The sequence below is a fragment of the Pelophylax lessonae genome (genome assembly GCF_965119305.1).
Source record: "Pelophylax lessonae genome assembly, chromosome: 13".
Lineage (NCBI taxonomy): Eukaryota > Metazoa > Chordata > Amphibia > Anura > Ranidae > Pelophylax > Pelophylax lessonae.
In genome coordinates this window covers 20,226,153-20,244,911 of record NC_138780.1, presented here as the reverse complement: position 1 = coordinate 20,244,911, position 18,759 = coordinate 20,226,153, and the positions used below count along the sequence as shown (strand labels likewise).

Sequence of the window (18,759 nt, the reverse complement as noted above, 5' to 3'; positions counted from 1 at the left end):
AAGGACCAGGCATAGCTCCCACCCCTACCCAACACCCCTTATCCACAGTTTAGTGTGTGGGCAGCACTCTGTTCCAGGTGCAATAAGCAGATGACTGCATTGCAGTACGAATGTGGCACAAAAAACAATGGTTTTCTGTGTGTCTTATATCAGTAAATAGGGTTTTTCCAGTCCACAAACAGCCCCGGTCACCACAATATATGTGACTGGGCACTAAGGATTGACTTTCATTTCTAACAAAAAAATCTTTCATTGAATTATTTTTATGTTAGGTGGATGGGTGAGGATTCAAACTGATCCATTTACCAGTTTACTTGGGGCGGCAGTAACAATTTTGGTTAGTGACACTTGTGAGAATTCACCAGTGACAGGATTGCTAGAGAATGAAAGGAGATCACTCGCTACTACTATATTAGTGTCAATCTCTCTGCCGCTTCAGGAGCAGGGTGGTGGTTCCCTGCTGCCGAAATCAATGTAAAATAGAAGTCGTCAAAGCAAAGTTTCGCTCCTTTAACTGGTGAGGGAGCGACACAGGTATGAGTGTTTAACCCTCCACCAAAGTGATCAAAATCGCAATTATGGACATAACGGTCAGGCGCGTTACATGTTGTTCTTTTCCCAATGCCTGCAAAGGACAGCACTGGATGGGTATATTGAGAAGTGCGGGCTTTTTTTTTTTTTCCATTTAGGGGTTCCCCTACTCACTGCTGAAGGCCTGGGATCAATGTGGTGGAGAGCCTGGACACTCCAGCCCTCTAGCTATAAGGGAACAATCTGCATGACTGCAACTCTGAGCTGGCATTACTAGGAAGGCAATGCCATTCTGTGTTCATTGCAGGAACAAAAATAAAATAATGCACCCGCTATGTCAATCTTCAGTGAGGTTACAGAGTGCATACTTACCCATAGCCCAAGTCAAGACCAGCTGCATGCGCTACCTTTAGCTCTGCAATTGAGTTAACAAAAAAGCAGAAACAATTCATTAGGAAACTTAAGACAGATATCCTAATATTCGAGATAGATATAAAAACACATACTGTATATCTATATCTCCACGCACACACTATATCTCTATATACGCACTTTTTTTTTTTTTATTTGTACTGGCGCTACCTATCCAGAAAAAAAAAAAAAAAATAAAAAATTATATTATATATATATATATATATATATAATATTGATATACTATTTGTGCAAAAAATATCATATTTTTATATATTATATAATTATTTTATTTAATTAATATAATTATAAAAAAATTTATATATATATATATATATATATATATATATATATATATATATATATATATATATATATATATATATATATATATATATATATATATAAAAATATGATATTTTTTGCACACACAAATAGTATATCAATATTATAGTGTGTGTGTGTGTGTGTGTGTGTGTGTGTGTGTGTGTGTGTGTATATATATATAATTTTTTATAATATAATTATATTAATTAAATAAAATAATTATATAATATATAAAAATATGATATTTTTTGCACACACACAAATAGTATATCTATCTATCTATCTATCTATCTAATCTATCTATCTATCTATCTAATCTATCTATATATTTTTTTTGCTTTATTTTTACTGGTACTCGAAATAATTTTTGCATAATAAAAAAAAAATTGTGTGCGATTTACTGCGGCAGGGTGGCTCGGCATAATCACATAGATCTACATGATTAGGTGCACGCGGTTTTGGCGGCGGAGCCACGCTCCCGCTGTGATTGGACACAGTGGGAGGCAGACCGTGGGAAGAGAGGGCACGATCGCCGCCGGCCTCCTATGATCTTCGGCAAAACTGACAGGAGAGTCGTCTGGTATGTAAACATCAAGACGGCTCTCCTGACAGAGGCAGGGAAAGATCGTGAGATTCAGCTAATCTCTGCCTCTGTTCAATCCACCCCCCCCCCCCCACACAGCAAGCACATCTAGGGAACACATTTAACCCCTTGGATCACCCCGTGTTAACCCCTTCACTGCCAGTGTCATTTATACAGTGCATATTTAGCACTGATCACTGTATTAATGTCACTGGTCCCCAAAAAGTGTCACTTCGTGTCAGATTTGTCCTCTGCAATGTCGCAGTCCCGATAAAAAAAAAAAAAAAAAAAAAAAAGTCCATAAATATATCCCGTAGTTTATAATTTGGTCGCCTGACAAGTCGCGGTCGGTCGCTCGCCATTGAGTAGTACAGGACCCGTTCTAATAGGAGCGACGCAAGTCACTCCGACTTAGAAAAAGGGTCCTGTACTACTTTGGGGCGAACTGGAGGCAACCTGCATTGACTTCCATTATAGGAAGTCCGTGAAATTCGCGCCGAGGTCACGGTGCACCGCAACTTCACAGGTCGCCCCACCAAGTCGTGTCTCGCCCCAGTCTGAATGGGGGTCTTAAGCAAACTAAACACTTTTTGGGATTTCTTTTTACCAAAAATAGATAAAAATTGATTTTTCAAATTTTTTTATTGGGCATGCTTTATAGCAGAAAGTAGAAAATATTGGTGTTATTTCAAGATTGAAGCTTTTTATTTTTCTTTGTTTATAGCGCAAAAACGAGAAACCGCAGAGGTGATCAAATACCACCAAAAGAAAGCTTTAGTCAATCTGGCCATACACTAGCTGATAGATCGTTCGAAAATCTGTAATTTGGTCAGATCGGTCGTTTTTCGTCCAGTTAACAAATAGAAAATCGTTTAACTTTTCAGAGCCGAAAAAAATCGAAGGAACAGTTTTGAAAATCTGCCGACCGAACGATAAATTAAAAGGTTAAGGTGTTTTTCGGCCGACCCGTTTGCACCAGGCATATGTGACAAACTGAACGAAAAAAAAACGGATTAATTTATGTCCATCGAGCGATTTATCATTCAAAATTCGGTCATTACATGATGGCACGATCGTCTACTCTCACGGCCGATTTTTTGTTTTTCGAAAATGAGTTTGCCTGATATTTCGGCTTGAGTGTGGCCAGCTTAAAGTGGAGTTCCACCCATTTTAATAAGTTTAGATGTACGTAATACCCTTTTAAAAACAAACACTTTTACCAATGGAAACTATATATTTTTTATTTTTTTGCAAGGAAATACCCTTTATCTTCTTTATTGATCCTCACTTCCGGGTCCCATTCCAGCAGCCCTTGCGAATCGCCTAGTTACGAAATCTCGCATTATTACACCGGCACCAGCTGTACTCGGATGTATTGCATTGAGTGTGCTCCGCCCCGCCCCCTCTCTGAGCTCTACAGTCCGCGCTCACTGAGAGGAGGCAGGGCGGTGCACGGACACAAAGCCATACATCCTGTAGAGCTCACTGAGAGGAGGCAGGGCGGAGGTAGACTCAAAGCAATATATCCCGTAGAGCTCACTGAGAGGAGGCAGGGCGGAGGCAGACAAAGCAATACATCCCGTAGAGCTCACTGAGAGGAGGCGGGGCGGAGAACGGACACAAAGCAATACATCCTATAGAGCTCACTGAGAGGAGGCAGGGCGGAGGCAGACTTAAATACATCCCGTAGAGCTCACTGAGAGGAGGCGGGGCGGAGCACGGACTCAAAGCAATACATCCCGTAGAGCTCACCGAGAGGAAGCGGGACTCAATGCAATACATCAGAGTACAGCTGGCGACGGTGTAATAATGCGAGATTTCGTCACTAGGTGATTCCCAAGGGCCCCTTGCGAATCGCCGAGTGATGCAATAGCCTATAGGCGGCCAGATCAGGAAGTGCGGATGAATAAAAAAAAAAAAAAATAAATAAAAAGTCTCCATTGGTAAATTTTTAAAGGGGGATTACGTACATCTTAAAATGGGTGGATCTCCACTTTAAGGCTGGGTTCGCACTGCCGCAGAACGGCTCACAGCAGGGGTCCCGTGCATCCCTGTTCACTGCTTCAGGTCCGATTTCAGTCCGAATTTTTTGACTGTACTCGGACCTGAAACAGACCAGAAGACGCACAGTACAATCCGCACCCGAGCTGCTCCGGAGATATGTAAACCAGCTCCATAGAGAGCCAGTCACAATCTCCTGACATGGGAATTGGATGCAGGGAAACCCACATCCAAGTCGCAATAGTGTGAACCCAGCCTGAATCGAACCAAACATCAAGGTAGTCTTGCTGTGTTTTCTAGTGTCCCTGAAGTGTGATGTGTTCCAGTGAACAAAGAGGAACTGAGGGGACTATGGAGAAATTTGGGATATCGCAGGGATTTCCAAACTACGGCACTCCAGTTCAGGAACTACAATTCTCATCATGCCTAGCCATGTATGTGAATGTCAGTTTTACAATGCCTCATGGGATGTGTAGTTCTGTAACAGCTGCAGGGCCGTAGTTTAGGAATCCCTGGGATATCCCCTTTAGATCTATATAGTAAAATGTTCAGTGGTGTAAGGTTTTCTGTAAAGGCATTCAGATATGATGGATAAAATACCTTGAAATGTTATAACATTGCACTGCAACATCCCTTCTCGAAGCTTCTTGGATTTCTCTTCCCTCTGAAAGTCGAGCTGAAAAGCAGAATCTTGTGGCATTGCTTTTCGTCCATCGTTATACTGAATGGAGGTCCCATCACGGGGCCTTTGGGACTGGAGATCACGGTTACCAGGGAATCCTGGAGAATGGCCCAGTGTCCTCTTTTGACCCTTAAAGTCTTCACGATCTAATGGTCCCATAGATGGCAAGTCAAAATCACCACGATTACTACCCAGTGATCGCTTGCTTTGATCCTGCCTAAAACCCACGTCACCTTGTAAGGTTGGTGCTCTATTGTCATCATATGGAAATGCCATCTCATCTCTGTGCAATCGGGAGTTGCGGTCTCCAGAAAAACCCAGAGGATTGCTTTGTGTCCTATTTTGCCCCTTTAGGTCATCGCGATGTGATGGTCCCATAGAGGACATATCGCCCAGTTGATCACGCCGAAAAGCAAAGTCCTGGCCATCGTTTCTTACTCTGTCAGTATGCCTGGGGCCACCTTGTACCAAAGGTCCTGGTCTGTCATCAAACCCGGGCCCTATTCTATCTCTGTGCATTGGAGTGCTGAAACTGTGGTCAGCACGAAAACCTGGAGGATGGTCCTTTGCCCTGCCTTGGCTCCCAAAATCATCTACTTGTGGAAGCAACGGTCTAATAGATGGCATACTAGGGTCACGAAGGGGATCACCCGGTAATCGTTTGCCTTGATCTCGCTGAGAAGCAAAGTCACGGTCACTGTTCCTGATTTGGTTATCAGAATCTCTGGGGCCACCTTGTAATATTGGTGCTCGCCTGTCATCGCGCTGGAAGGCCATCTCATCTTTGCGCATCTGAAAGCTAGGGTTAGGGTCACCAGGAAAAATTGGAAGCAGGCCGGGGGTCTTATTTTGACCTTTATAGCCTTGTTGACGTAGCGACCCCATAGATGGAATGTCAAAGTCACCACGGGGGTTATCCAGTGATCGCATGCTTTGATCAGGGCGAAACGCAAAGTCACGTTTGTTGTCCCATTCTTGGTCGGTATGCCTGGGACCACCTTTTGACATTAGACTTGGTCTGTCATCATACTGAAACTCTGCCCTATCATCCCTGTGTGTTCGAGCACCCAGATCGCGGTCACCAGGAAAATTTGGAGGATGGTTCGATGTTCTATTTTGACCCTTAAAGCCATCCCGATCTACTTGTGGACGCAATTGTCCCAAATACGGCATACCAGGGTCACCCATGCTTTGATCTCGCGGAAGAGCCAAGTCACGATCGTTGTTCCTTAGTGGTCTGTCAGTACGCCAGGGACCACCTTCTAATGGCGGCTCTTGTCTGCCATCGTACTCAAATGCTTTCCCTCTATGCATCTGTGATTGGAGATTTCGGTCATCATGTAACGGTCCAACAGAACGCATGCCAAAGTCACCACGAGGATTACCCAGTGGTAGTGTGCTCTGATCATGCTGAAAACCAAAGTCACGGTCATTTTTCCTTAATTGGCTGTCGGTATGCCTGGGGCCACCTTTTAGGTCATCGTATTCAAATGCCATCTTACTTCTGTGCATTTCATAGCTGGGATTACGATCACCAGGAAAATCTGCCCTATCAGTGAATCTCCTGCTATCAGGACCTTCACGGATATCACGGTCACTGTGACCTCCAGATTGAAAACCAAAATCACCCTGGTTCCTCCGTGGGCGGCTCAGATCACTGCGGTCATCATACTGAAATGCTGGACCACCTCTATCAACATTATGGTCATGCTGAAATGGTAGGTTGCCTTTCTGGTCATCACCACCACCTCCTGATGTTGCCCATTCATCAGCATGAAAAGGGTCGGTAGGGTCTAAATCTGGATTGTCCTTGTCCTCGTCCTCACTCGATGAGAGACCTAGGAATTGTGCAAAGAGATTATTTTAAATCGTACAGAAAAAGGGAGTGGCACATTAAAATTTCACTACATGAAGCCCTACTATTAACCTCCCTGGCGGTCTGATTAGGTCCGGATTTCTGTGCTAAAAGCAGTGCATTGTTTTGCATGGAAATCGGTTTTATATTTGAACAAAAACTCACCTTCCCCCTGCGATCTCCCACCGTCCTTCCGTTATGTGCTCCGCCGATGCCGGCGCCTGCCTTCCGGTTCCCTTCCCTGCGATCCCCCACCGTCCTGCAGGCATCCTCACACTCTCCCCGCTGTGTGCTCGGCCGATGCCGGCACCTGTCTTCCGTTTCCCTTCAATCCCCGCCGTCCTGCAGGCATCCTCACACTCTCCCCGCTGTGTGCTCGGCCGATGCCGACACCTGTCTTCCGCTTCCCTTCCCTGCGATCCCCCACCGTCCTGCAGGCATCCTCACACTCTCCCCGCTGTGTGCTCGGCCGATGCCGGCACCTGTCTTCCGCTTCCCTTCAAACCCCGCCGTCCTGCAGGCATCCTCACACTCTCCCCGCTGTATGCTCGGCCGATGCCGGCACCTGTCTTCCGCTTCCCTTCAAACCCCGCCGTCCTGCAGGCATCCTCCCACTCTCCCCGCTGTGTGCTCGGCCGATGCCGGCACCTGTCTTCCGCTTCCCTTCAAACCCCACCGTCCTGCAGGCATCCTCACACTCTACCCGCTGTGTGCTCGGCCGATGCAGACACCTGTCTTCCGCTTACCTTCCCTGCGAGCGTTGCGACGCAGGGGGGGGGGGGGGGAGGAACCGGCGGCAATTTCAAAAATGTAAATACATCAAATGACATGAGACAAAGCTGTGATCCTAACGAATTACACTGTATCATCCCATTTCACCTTGTGACTTTTCCAGTGCCCTGCCTGTGCTTTTCCAGTTCTTTGTGCCTGGAAAATAGACGCATCCAAAAAACGTTTTTGCGCAAAAGCGCTTTTAGATGAACTGGAAAACAGCGAAACTGAGTTACTTGATGAATTTTCCCACGAATCACTATCGCTCAGTTCTTCATCAGGTACGGAAAGGGACGATTATGATGTCTGGCACATCGCTCCGTTGGAAATTCTGAAGAATCATTTGATATCCTTCCCAAATTCCACAAGCGATGTGCCAGAAAGACATCAGAATCATTGCTGTCGTCACTTCCGTACCCGATGACGAATTTCCCCATGAATTGGTCACTCAGTTTTTTTTTGGTCACTCAGTTCTTAAAGTAAATCCATTTCACTGTCTTCCAGTTCGCTTAAAAGCGATTTTGCGCAAAAAAACGCTTTTTGGACTCCATGGTCGTTCTCTATTTTCCAGGCACAAAGAACTGGAAAAGCACAGGCAGGGCACTGGAAAAGTCACCAGGTGAAATCCTGTGGTGAAATGGGATGATACAGTGTAATCCGTTAGGATCACAGCTTTCTATCGTCATTTGGTGTATTTACACTTTTGAATTTGCCGCCGGTTCCAGCGTTGCAACACTTGCAGGAAAGGGAACCAGAAGGCAAGTGCTGACATCGGCCGAGCACAGAGTGGGAGGACAGCGGTAGGAGGATTGCAGGGAAGGTGGGTAAGATTCGGGGGTAATCCCGAGTGTGCTTAAAGGCTCAGGTATAATCCTGGACTCTGAACTATCCTTTCAGCCACACATCCAGTCACTGTCCAAAGCTTGCCGCCTCAACCTCCGCAACATCTCCAAGATACGCCACTTCCTAACCAATGATACCACAAAGCTTCTAATACACTCCCTGGTCATCTCTTGTCTCGATTACTGCAACTCCATTCTCATTGGCTTACCTCTAAAAAGACTATCCCCCCCCCTTCAGTCCATCATGAATGCTGCTGCCAGGCTCATCCACCTTACAAACCGCTCGGTGTCTGCTACCCCTCTTTGCCAATCCCTCCATTGGCTGCCACTCAACCAACTAATTCAATTTCAAGTTACTAACCATAACTTACAAAGCCATTCATAACTTGGTGCCCAGCTACATCACTAATCTGCTCTCAAAATACCAACCAACTCGTTCTCTTCATTCCTCCCAGGACCTCCTGCTCTCTAGCTCCCTTGTAACCACTTCCCATGCTCTCCTCCAGGACTTCTCCGGAGCTTCTCCCATCCTCTGGAATGCTCTACCCCCATCTGTCCGACTATCTCCTACTTTTTCTACTTTCAAAACAATCCCTGAAAACTCATCTCTTCATAGAAACCTATCTGGCAACCACCTAACACCTGTACTTTTATTTTCTCCATCAGCCCATCCCCCACAGTTATTACCTCTTGTATGCCTTGACCGTCCCTCTTAGATTGTAAGCTCTAACGAGCGGGGCCCTTTGATTCCTACTGTATTAAAGTGTATTGTATTTGTTGTACAAGTTGTAAAGTGCTGCGTAAACTGTCAGCGCTATAATATATATATATATATATATATATATATATATATATAATAAAAAGCCGCCATTGTTTCATTTAAAGTCCCAGCTTCCCCTTTTTATTTTTCATATATGCATAGGGATGGAGGAATATGACCCTACCATGTTGTTTCCTCATATAAAGTCCCGATTTCTTCTTCCCCCCCATATTATATACACACACACACACACACACACACACACACACACACACACATATACATACATATATAGCGCGGATTTCTTTTATACAATTTCACTGAAATTGTGCAGCAAAATGGACTTACATTCGCCTCCAGACTCTGAATCATAAGTCATGCCACCGTTTTTCTTTGGATTAAAAAAGCTGTTGGAAACCTAAAAAGAATAAAACAAAAATGGCAGTGAATTAGCACACCGAAAACTGGTTATGGTGTTTTTTTTTTTCGTGACCATAATAAAGACCTTTTAGTAGCAGCCACCCTGGATTGCAGACACGGACTGGCCTATACTAGCAATTGTATCTTACACATTTACAGAACTCCGGTTTCCTTAAAACGTCTGAAAACTTACATTTATCTTTTTCCTTCCATGGCTTTTCTCAACGATCTCAACAGCATTCAAGAGTTTTCTGAAGTCAGAAGCGGTTTGTACCTTGAAATGGCGGTCGATTCCCATGGCCGGAAAATTCTTACTCTGAAATGAAATGCAGCAAAACAGTTTTAAGATTTTTTATTCTCTATCAGAAATCACAGTGCTTGATCGATTTATAATGCCGGGAACTGTTGAAGCACAATCAGGAGAGGAGATGCAATTTTTACAGTATGCAATGAAGCAGAAATAAGCTACAGGGGAAAAAAAAAAAAACAGACAAGGTTCTAACCATTCCCTACGCTATCCAAAAATCTGGATAAATATTGCGTTTTAGATGCACTTGTGTAGAACTCCCAACTTTTTTCTCCCCCTTACACCCAACTGTGGAGAGAGCTCGAGCGAAAGAGAGAGAGCGAGAGCTCGAGCGAGAGCTCGAAAGAGAGAGAGCGAGAGCTCGAGCGAGAGCTCGAAAGAGAGAGAGCGAGAGCTCGAGCGAGAGCTCGAAAGAGAGAGAGCGAGAGCTCGAGCGAGAGCTCGAAAGAGAGAGAGCGAGAGCTCGAGCGAGAGCTCGAAAGAGAGAGAGCGAGAGCTCAAGCGAGAGCTCGAGCGAGAGCTCGAAAGAGAGAGAGCGAGAGCTCGAGCGAGAGCTCGAGAGAGCTCGAGCGAGAGCTCGAAAGAGAGAGCGAGAGCTCGAAAGAGAGAGAGCGAGAGCTCGAAAGAGAGAGAGCGAGAGCTCGAAAGAGAGAGAGCGAGAGCTCGAAAGAGAGAGAGCGAGAGCTCGAAAGAGAGAGAGCGAGAGCTCGAAAGAGAGAGCGCGAGAGCTCGAAAGAGAGAGCGCGAGAGCTCGAAAGAGAGAGCGCGAGAGCTCGAAAGAGAGAGCGCGAGAGCTCGAAAGAGAGAGAGAGCGCGAAAGAGAGAGCGAGCGCGAAAGAGAGAGCTCGAAAGCGAAAGAGAGCGAGAGAAAGAGAAAGAGTCGGCAAGTTATTTTTTACCCACACCACGGAACTGTCCCAGGTTTCCTCCTCCATGGAGAGGCAGCACACTCAGCCCTGAAAGAATGTCCGCCCCCCCCCCCCCCCCCCCGCCACTGGAGGAAGAAGCAGCAGCAGCAAGTGGAGGTTAAAGGCTGGAGTTCCGCTTAAGAAACCAACTATACACCCTTACATCTAGGATAAATAGACTCCTGCCCTTTGTCAGCTCTCTCGGAAAAGCAATAGCAGCAGCTAAGTAGCCGCTTGACTTCTATTACAAGCAGCGGGAGGGACATCCCCCACCCCCCTCTGCTGCCTTCCATGGCTCCTTCAGGCTCTTCCATCCCCATGGGAGACCCAAGTGACCAACCAGCACATCCACCAGCTGGCCAGACTGCCAAGCAGAGCCGGGATTGGCTGTTCCATGATGGTAACCTGGAAGCAATGATCTGACATCACTTCCAGTTTACTAGAAGGTCAATGGCGCCATTTAAAAAAAAAAAATAAAATGTAAGTATCCAAAAAACACAGATATTGGTGTTTTGAATTCTTTCAACGGCAGAGGGGGGATTTGGTTTGTCTTATAAACCCTATCTCTCCATAAAGAGTACCTGTCACATGCCCATTGCTGTAAAGCAGGGATATGCAAACTTTGGCCCTCCAGTTGTTGCAAAACTACAAGTCCCATCATGGCTCTGCCTCTGGGTGTCATGCTTGCAGCTGTCAGAATCTTGCTATGCCACATGGGATTCGTAGTTCTGCAACATCAGGAGGGCTACAGTTTGCATATCCCTGCCTGTAAGGGATGTTAACATTCCTTGTGAAAGTAAGAAGTGCTGACTTTTTTTTTTTTTTAGAGCCGGTTCACATAGGCGCGACCCGACTTCATATCATTGAAGTCAATGCAGGTCGCCCCAAAGTAGTACAGGACCCTTTTTCTAAGTGGGAGCGACTTGTGTCACTCCTATTAGAACGGGTCCTGTGCTAATCTATGGCAGGCGACCCGTCAGGCGACCAGGACGCCCGACAAGTCGCCCCAGTGTGAACTGGCTCTTAAAGCAACACTAAAAATAAAGCAATAATAAAAATTAAAATGTAAAGTACCCCCCCCCCCCCTCCTAGCACACAGGGCAAATGTGTGCATCGGTCCCGCACATGCAAGAAATGATCGTCCCACACCTGTGAGCCATCTTGGCCAACGTCAGATAATGGGCAGTAATTCTAGCACCAGACCTTCTCTATAAAAGTGGTAACCTGTAAAGGCTATTAAAGCGTGGGCGCCGTTACTGGGGGTGTGCAGAAGCATCGAGTGGCAGCGCAGCCGCCCTAATGTTTCTACCTACCAGGCAGGAGTCTGCTTCTCAAGGATTACACACAATCCCGGCGGCAGTAGACACTGGGAATGTTTGTAAACCACCCCCCCCCCCCTCCTGCTTTTCGGTCCATACAACATACGGACCTGGGAGCAAAAAGGGTTACAGACCCCCGTCCACCGCAATCATACAGAGCCCGTCTAAAGGCATTTGCTCTGTTATCACTATAGGAAGCCCAAAAGGGTTACAGACTCCGTCCATCTCATTCATACAGAGGCCCCCTCAAATCATTCATACAGAGGCCCCCTCAAATCAATCATACAGAGGCCCCCTCAAATCAATCATACAGAGGCCCCCTCAAATCAATCATACAGAGGCCCCCCTCAATCATACAGAGGCCCCCCTCAAATCAATCATACAGAGGCCCCCCTCAAATCAATCATACAGAGGCCCCCTCAAATCAATCATACAGAGGCCCCCCTCAATCATACAGAGGCCCCCTCAATCAATCATACAGAGGCCCCCTCAATCAATCATACAGAGGCCCCCTCAATCAATCATACAGAGGCCCCCTCAATCAATCATACAGAGGCCCCCTCAATCAATCATACAGAGGCCCCCTCAATCATACAGAGGCCCCCTCAATCATACAGAGCCAGTCTAAAAGCAGACCGCTTTTGCTCTGTTGTCACTATAGAAAGCCCAAAGTGCTTTAGAATTTTTATGCATTTCCAAGATTTTTAAAATCAAAACATCAGTTTATGAAAATTATTTCGACACAAACCAACCATACTTTCCATTTTAATTTATAATTGGAGTTCCGTGATTGAGTTTAGGCTGTGTGAAGATACATAGGTACTTACCAAATACAAACACCTGTGCTTAATCCCGACAATATGATAGAAAATGGTGTCGAGCTTATAAACGGAGTCACACAGCGTGCATACGTATGGTATTACCCCTCTTTTATCCGCGGCATACTGGTAGATGTATTCAAGGCCTGCAGGAATGGAGAGAAAAAAAAAAGTAAAACAGCCATTAATATTACTAATTAACTACTTGTTGACCACCCGCCCACAATGTACTGCGGGTGAGTGGAGGCTGTAGGAAAAGCGACGTACCCATATGTCGCTGCCTACTTCCAGGTTTAGGGCGTGCGCATGTGCACACCCCCCGCTGTGATTGTACACAAAGGGAGCCCATCAGCAAATCCCAGTCAATGATTCACTGGTGGGCTATGACAGGACTGTGCAATCACAGCCCAGAGATCTGTTGGTAAGAGATCTGTACAGGAGGGAGCAATCCATCCCAAAGCAGGGATGAGAATCAGCAGCACACTTTTAACCCCTAGATCAGTGATGGTGAACCTTGGCACCCCAGATGTTTCAGAACTATATTTCCCATGATGCTCCACTACACTGCAGAGCGCACAAGCATCATGGGAAATGTAGTTCCAAAACATCTGGGGTGCCAAGGTTCCCCATCACTGGGCTAGATGTTAACCCATCTTCCACCACCTTCCCAACCAGTGTCATTAGTACAGTGAAAGTGTAAAGTGTTATCACTGAATTAGTGTCACTGGTGAGGTCACAGGCAGTTATTCTTTTCCCCCCCCTAGCATCAGTTGGTGTCAGATTGACCGCAGTATCTCAATCCTGTTATGAGTCGCTGATCAGGGCTATTAGTAGTTAAAAAAAAACAAAAAAAAAAAAAAACACACACACACACACAACACAAACACCAGTGTATTTATACCATAGAGCAGGCCTCGCCAAAACCCGGGCGCCAGGTCACATTTGCGACTAGAATTAGCGACCTGGCGCCTGGGGTGCCCTGCAGAGGGTGTCCTGTCATTTTTGTACGGACTTCCGCGCACGGAGTGCACGGACTTCCGGGCCGTCCAAAAATTGAGGCCCCGGCTTTTCGGCCTACTTGAGATGAGGCTTCCAATGGGGAACTGGCGCCCTCTTGTGGTGGCCGGGAGTAATGACTGTTGTAATTACTGTTTTCACTGTTTGTTCACAATGCATTACCATCTCCTCGTCCAGTTAGTTACCTTTGACAGGGAGTGTGGTTATTTATTATTAATTTAATTTTTTAATGTAAAAACTAAATAATATTTTCTTCTCTTTTTTTTCCAATTATTAAAAAAAATATATATATTTTTTCCAATTATTAAAAAAAATATATATATTTTTTCCAATTATTAAAAAAAATATATATATTTTTTCCAATTATTAAAAAAAATATATATATTTTTTCCAATTATTAAAAAATATATATATATTTTTTCCAATTATTAAAAAAAATATATATATTTTTTCCAATTATTAAAAAAAATATATATATTTTTTCCAATTAAAAAAATAAATATATTTTTTCCAATTATTAAAAAAATAAATATATTATATATATATATATATATATATATATATATATATATATATATATATATATATATATATATATATATATATAATTTTTTTTCCTCATCGCCATGCCACAGCCGAAGGCCCCTTTCACACGGGCTGTCTGATCAGGTCCGCCTGTCAGTTTTTCAGGCAGACCTGATCAGACCCTTGATTCTCCTCTATGAAGCAGTAATCTGCCGCCATCTGATCCTGTCCGCCAAAAGCAGACGGATGGTGGTTCTATTTTCTATCCATCCCGTGGATCGGATCAGATGGCATCGGATGGAAAGAGACAGACAGTCTGTTTTCATCCAATTGTGCTATAGAGGAGAGTGGGGTTCTAGTCGTATTTATGTGTAAATTTAGTATCCGTTTTATTAAATAAAGCTTGGTTGTTAGTTTAAAAAAAAAAAAAAAAAATTGTAATTAGTAGTCAGCCGCGCTAGTCATAAATATTTCATGCAGTAAACATACATACACATATATATATATATATACATATACATATACATATACATATACATATATACATACATACACACACATACACACACATATATACATACACACATATACACTAGGGATAGACCGATATGTTTTTTTTTTTTTTTAGGGCCGATACCAATATTTTGGTCACAATGTATTGGCCGAAATTTTGTACATTTAAAGTTGTGAAAAATAAGACAATTTTTGACACAAATCTGGTACTGAACATGTTAACTTTTGTTTAACCCTTAATGGCTGGCTGGCACAGGGATGTTGTGGGTGGGTGTATGGCTGCAATACACTCCCGCAAGACAAGTCCTGACTCCAGACGAGGCTGTCCAAGGTGAGGGAGGCGGCAGAATGACGTCAACAAAAATATCGGCCAGTTCCGGGGCCAATACCGATATATCGAGCAAAGTACATATCGGCCTTACCGATAATCAGTCTATCCCTAATATATACCATAAAGAGTTCTAAACATCTCATGAATAATGTGAACCAACAGTTCACATTAGCAACAGCAGTCAGCCCCTCACAGGCAGAGCCTGTGAGGGTCTAGGGACCCGATGTCCGCTGGTCACTCGCGATCGTCGGGTGGAGAGGGATAAAGGCAGGCGGCTAATGTAAACAAAGCCGCCTGTCATTCTTCCCCATGTATGAATGGTGATCATATGGTTCTACTATGTAGGACCGTTGATCACTGTTCATACACCTCATGCCACAGCCAATCACAGTTAGAATCACGCCCCTAGGGACACTAAACCCCTCCCTCAAAAAAAAGTTAACCCCATTCACTGCCAGTGTCATTTTACAGTAACAGTGCACATGTATAGCACTGATTACTGTAGTAATGTCACTGGTACCCCAAAAGTGTCAAAAATCTCAGTCAAGGGTCCGATCTGTCCACTGCAGTAACGAGAAAAAAAAAATTAAAGTGGAGTTCCACCCTATTTTTATACTTACCTCCATCTTCTCGCTCCGGGTCACCTGAAAAAGAAATGGATAATCGCATATTTTTTTTTTTTTTACTTACCTCGTAGCGAAGAAAATATACTTACCTTACTTCCTCCTTCCTCGGCCCGTCGTCACTTCCTGGCTCTGCAATGATTCCTGGGAGATGAATGTCATCGCTCCCAGGAATCATTGCGCCTGCACCGGCCCCCCGACGTCAGTTCCGGGTCGCGCGCGTCATCCCCTTCTAAACAGCTTCTGGGCATGCCCAGAAGCTGTAGAGGGATGACGCGCGCGACTCGGAAGTGACGTCGGGGCCGGCGCAGAGCATCGTGGGACCAAAGAAGGTGGAAGAAGACACCGAAGGGGATCTTGCTGGCTTCAAGCTGCCCACATCTGAGATGGCAGCACTGGACAAGACGTTTGCAAGGTAAGTGCAACCCGGGACAGATCAGAGGCTAGCCATTGTGGAATGCACTAGCCCTGACTGTCCCGGGGGTATTAAAAAAAAAAAAATCCAGGGTGGAACTCCGCTTTAAAGAAAAAAAAGCAGATCGCCGCCATTACGCATAAAAAAAAAAAAAAAAAAAAAAAAAAAAAGAAGACAGAAATCTTTCCCTTAGTTAGTAAATGCAATAACTTTTGCGCAAACCAATCAAAATACGCTTATTGTGATTTTTTTTCACCAAACATAGGTAGCAGAAAGTGGTTAAAAAATAAAAACAGTGGTGGTGATCAAATACCACAGTGACAGACCTGGACAGGGGCTTTTGGAGGGAGAAGAAACAGATTGTTCCCTCTTCATTGTTCCCTGTCAATTAGCAGGTCCCAGTCCTGAATCATTGCCTGGGAAGTGCTGACTGTACAATCACAGCAGGGGGCGCACACATCCTAAACATACAATGTACCAGTATGTTGCATCGCAGGCGGTCGGTTTCAGTGTATATTGTAAAATTCCCGACTACAGAATACATTTTATTAACAGCAGTTTACAGGTCTATTGTAAGGCAATTGCAGTCTGACCCCCCCCCCCCCCCCTTACCGATTATAGGCTCATGCTGCCCCTCTGATGCTTTTATCTTATCATCCAGTGATTTCACGTTCTTGGTATATAAAAACTGATAACGTTTTATTCGCTGAAAAAGAAGAAAGGATCACAATAAGATTTATTGCTTGCATTAAACAGAAATGATTCTCATACTCTTAATAGGGTAAGTTCTGGTCATGTGACTGGATAGATTTGTCAAATGATCTTCCTTTACAGCAATACATTAACCACTTGCCCACCGTCGGCAGTCAGCCCCTCACAGGCAAAGTGACGTAGGGCTACGTCACTAGCTTGTGAGGGTCTAGGGAGCGAGCGCGCGTGGTCACGGACCCCCCCGCGCGTGTGACCGGCGGACCCGATGTCCGCCGGTCACTCTGCGATCGGCGGGGGAGAGGGAGAAAGTCAGGCAGCTTGTGTAAACAAGCCACCTGTCATTCTCCCCTCTGTATGAGAGAGGATCATATGGATCTACTATGTAGATCCGTTGATCACTCTGCATACAGCTGAAGCCACAGAATCACGCCCCTAGGGACACACACACAGCCCCTCCCTCTCAAATAAAGTTAACCCCTTCACTACCAGTGTATTTTTGCAGTAACAGTGCATATGTATAGCACTGATTACTGTAGTAATGTCACTGGTACCCCCAAAAGTGTCAAAAATGTCAGTCAAGGGTCCGATCTGTCCGCCCCAATGTCGCAAAAAAAACGCAGATCGCCGCCATTACGCGTTAAAAAAAAAAACAACAAAAATGACAAAAATCTTTCCCTTAGTTAGTAAACGCAATAACTTTTGCGCAAACCAATCAAAATACGCTTTTTGCGATTTTTTTTACCAAACATAGGTAGCATAAAACAAATTGGCCGAAAATGTTAAAAAAAATTTGATTTTTAAATTTTTTTGGGGGGAATTTCATATAAAAAAAAAAGAGGGAAAAATATTGCTATTTTTGCAAAATTTACGTTCTTTTTTTGTTTATAGCGCGTGATCGCACAGGTGATCAAATATCACCAAAAGAAAGCTCTGTTTGTGGGGAAAAAAAAAGGACGTAAAATTCATTTGTGTACAGCGTCGCACGACAGCGCAATTGTCCGTTAAAGTCACGCAGTGCCGAATCGCAAAATAGGCCCTGGTCAGGAAGGGGGTAAAATCTTCCGGGGCTTAAGCATACACATGAGGGTCTTTTTTGTCCCGCATGGGATGCACAGATTTTCTGTACATCCAAATGTATACAGTCCCATTTACATCAATGGAGACACAGGCGCTGGCTCCAATCTGACATCCGTGCGTGTGTGTGTGGGGGGGGGGGGGGGGGGGTGACCCTGAACTCACAGGAGTTTATTCACTAAAAAGGCAAAATACTTTTGCCCAAAAACGCTTTCAGACGAACTGGAAAACAGCGAGAGCAAAACTGTTACTTGAAGAACTGAGTGATAGCGATTGGTGGGAAAATTCGTCATCAGGTATGGAAAGTGCCGACAGCGATGATTCGGAGGTCTTTTTCTGGCACATCGCTTGTGGAATTTGTGAAGAATATCAAAATGATTCTTCAGAATTTCCAATGGAGTGATATGCCAGAAAGACATCAGAATCGTCACTGTCCTCACTTTCCGTACCCGATGATGAATTTTCCCACGAACGCTAAGCTCTTCAATTAACTCAAGTTGCGCTGTCGCTGTTTTCCAGTTCGTCTAAAAGAGCTTTTTGGACGCCATGGTCGGTCTCAATTTTCCATGCACAAAACTGGAAAAAGCACAGGCAGGGCACTGGAAAAGTCACCAGGTGAAATGGGATGATACAGTGTAATCCCGTTATGATCACAGCTTTGTGTCATCTCATTTGATTTACTTACATTTTTTTAAATTGCTGCCAGAGGAGGAGGACGACAGGGGGGAAAGGAGGAGGAGGACGACAGGGGGGAAAGGAGGAGGAGGAGGAGGAGGAGGACGACAGGGGGGAAAGGAGGAGGAGGAGGAGGAGGAGGAGGAGGAGGAGGAGGAGGAGGAGGAGGAGGAGGAGGAGGAGGAGGAGGAGGAGGAGGAGGAGGAGGAGGAGGAGGAGGAGGAGGAGGAGGAGGAGGAGGACGACGACGACGACGACAGGGGGGAAAGGAGGAGGAGGAGGAGGAGGAGGAGGAGGAGGAGGAGGAGGAGGACGACGACGACGACGACGACAGGGGGGA

The 18,759-nt window shown here is 45.0% G+C and overlaps 1 protein-coding gene across 1 annotated transcript in view; it reads right to left on the bottom strand.

Annotated features, from left to right (window-relative positions):
• The window catches only part of LOC309569110 (uncharacterized protein), a gene marked incomplete at both ends in the record, with an annotated part of 58,945 nt that overhangs the window by 30,279 nt on the left and 9,907 nt on the right, over window positions 1-18,759 (bottom strand). The window contains 6 exons of the mRNA XM_082274874.1: window positions 904-946; window positions 4,454-6,373; window positions 9,112-9,181; window positions 9,377-9,499; window positions 12,545-12,681; window positions 16,572-16,665. Of these exons, the coding sequence (XP_082131000.1) occupies window positions 904-946; window positions 4,454-6,373; window positions 9,112-9,181; window positions 9,377-9,499; window positions 12,545-12,681; window positions 16,572-16,665 (2,387 nt within the window). The remainder of the gene's footprint in view (window positions 1-903; window positions 947-4,453; window positions 6,374-9,111; window positions 9,182-9,376; window positions 9,500-12,544; window positions 12,682-16,571; window positions 16,666-18,759) is intronic.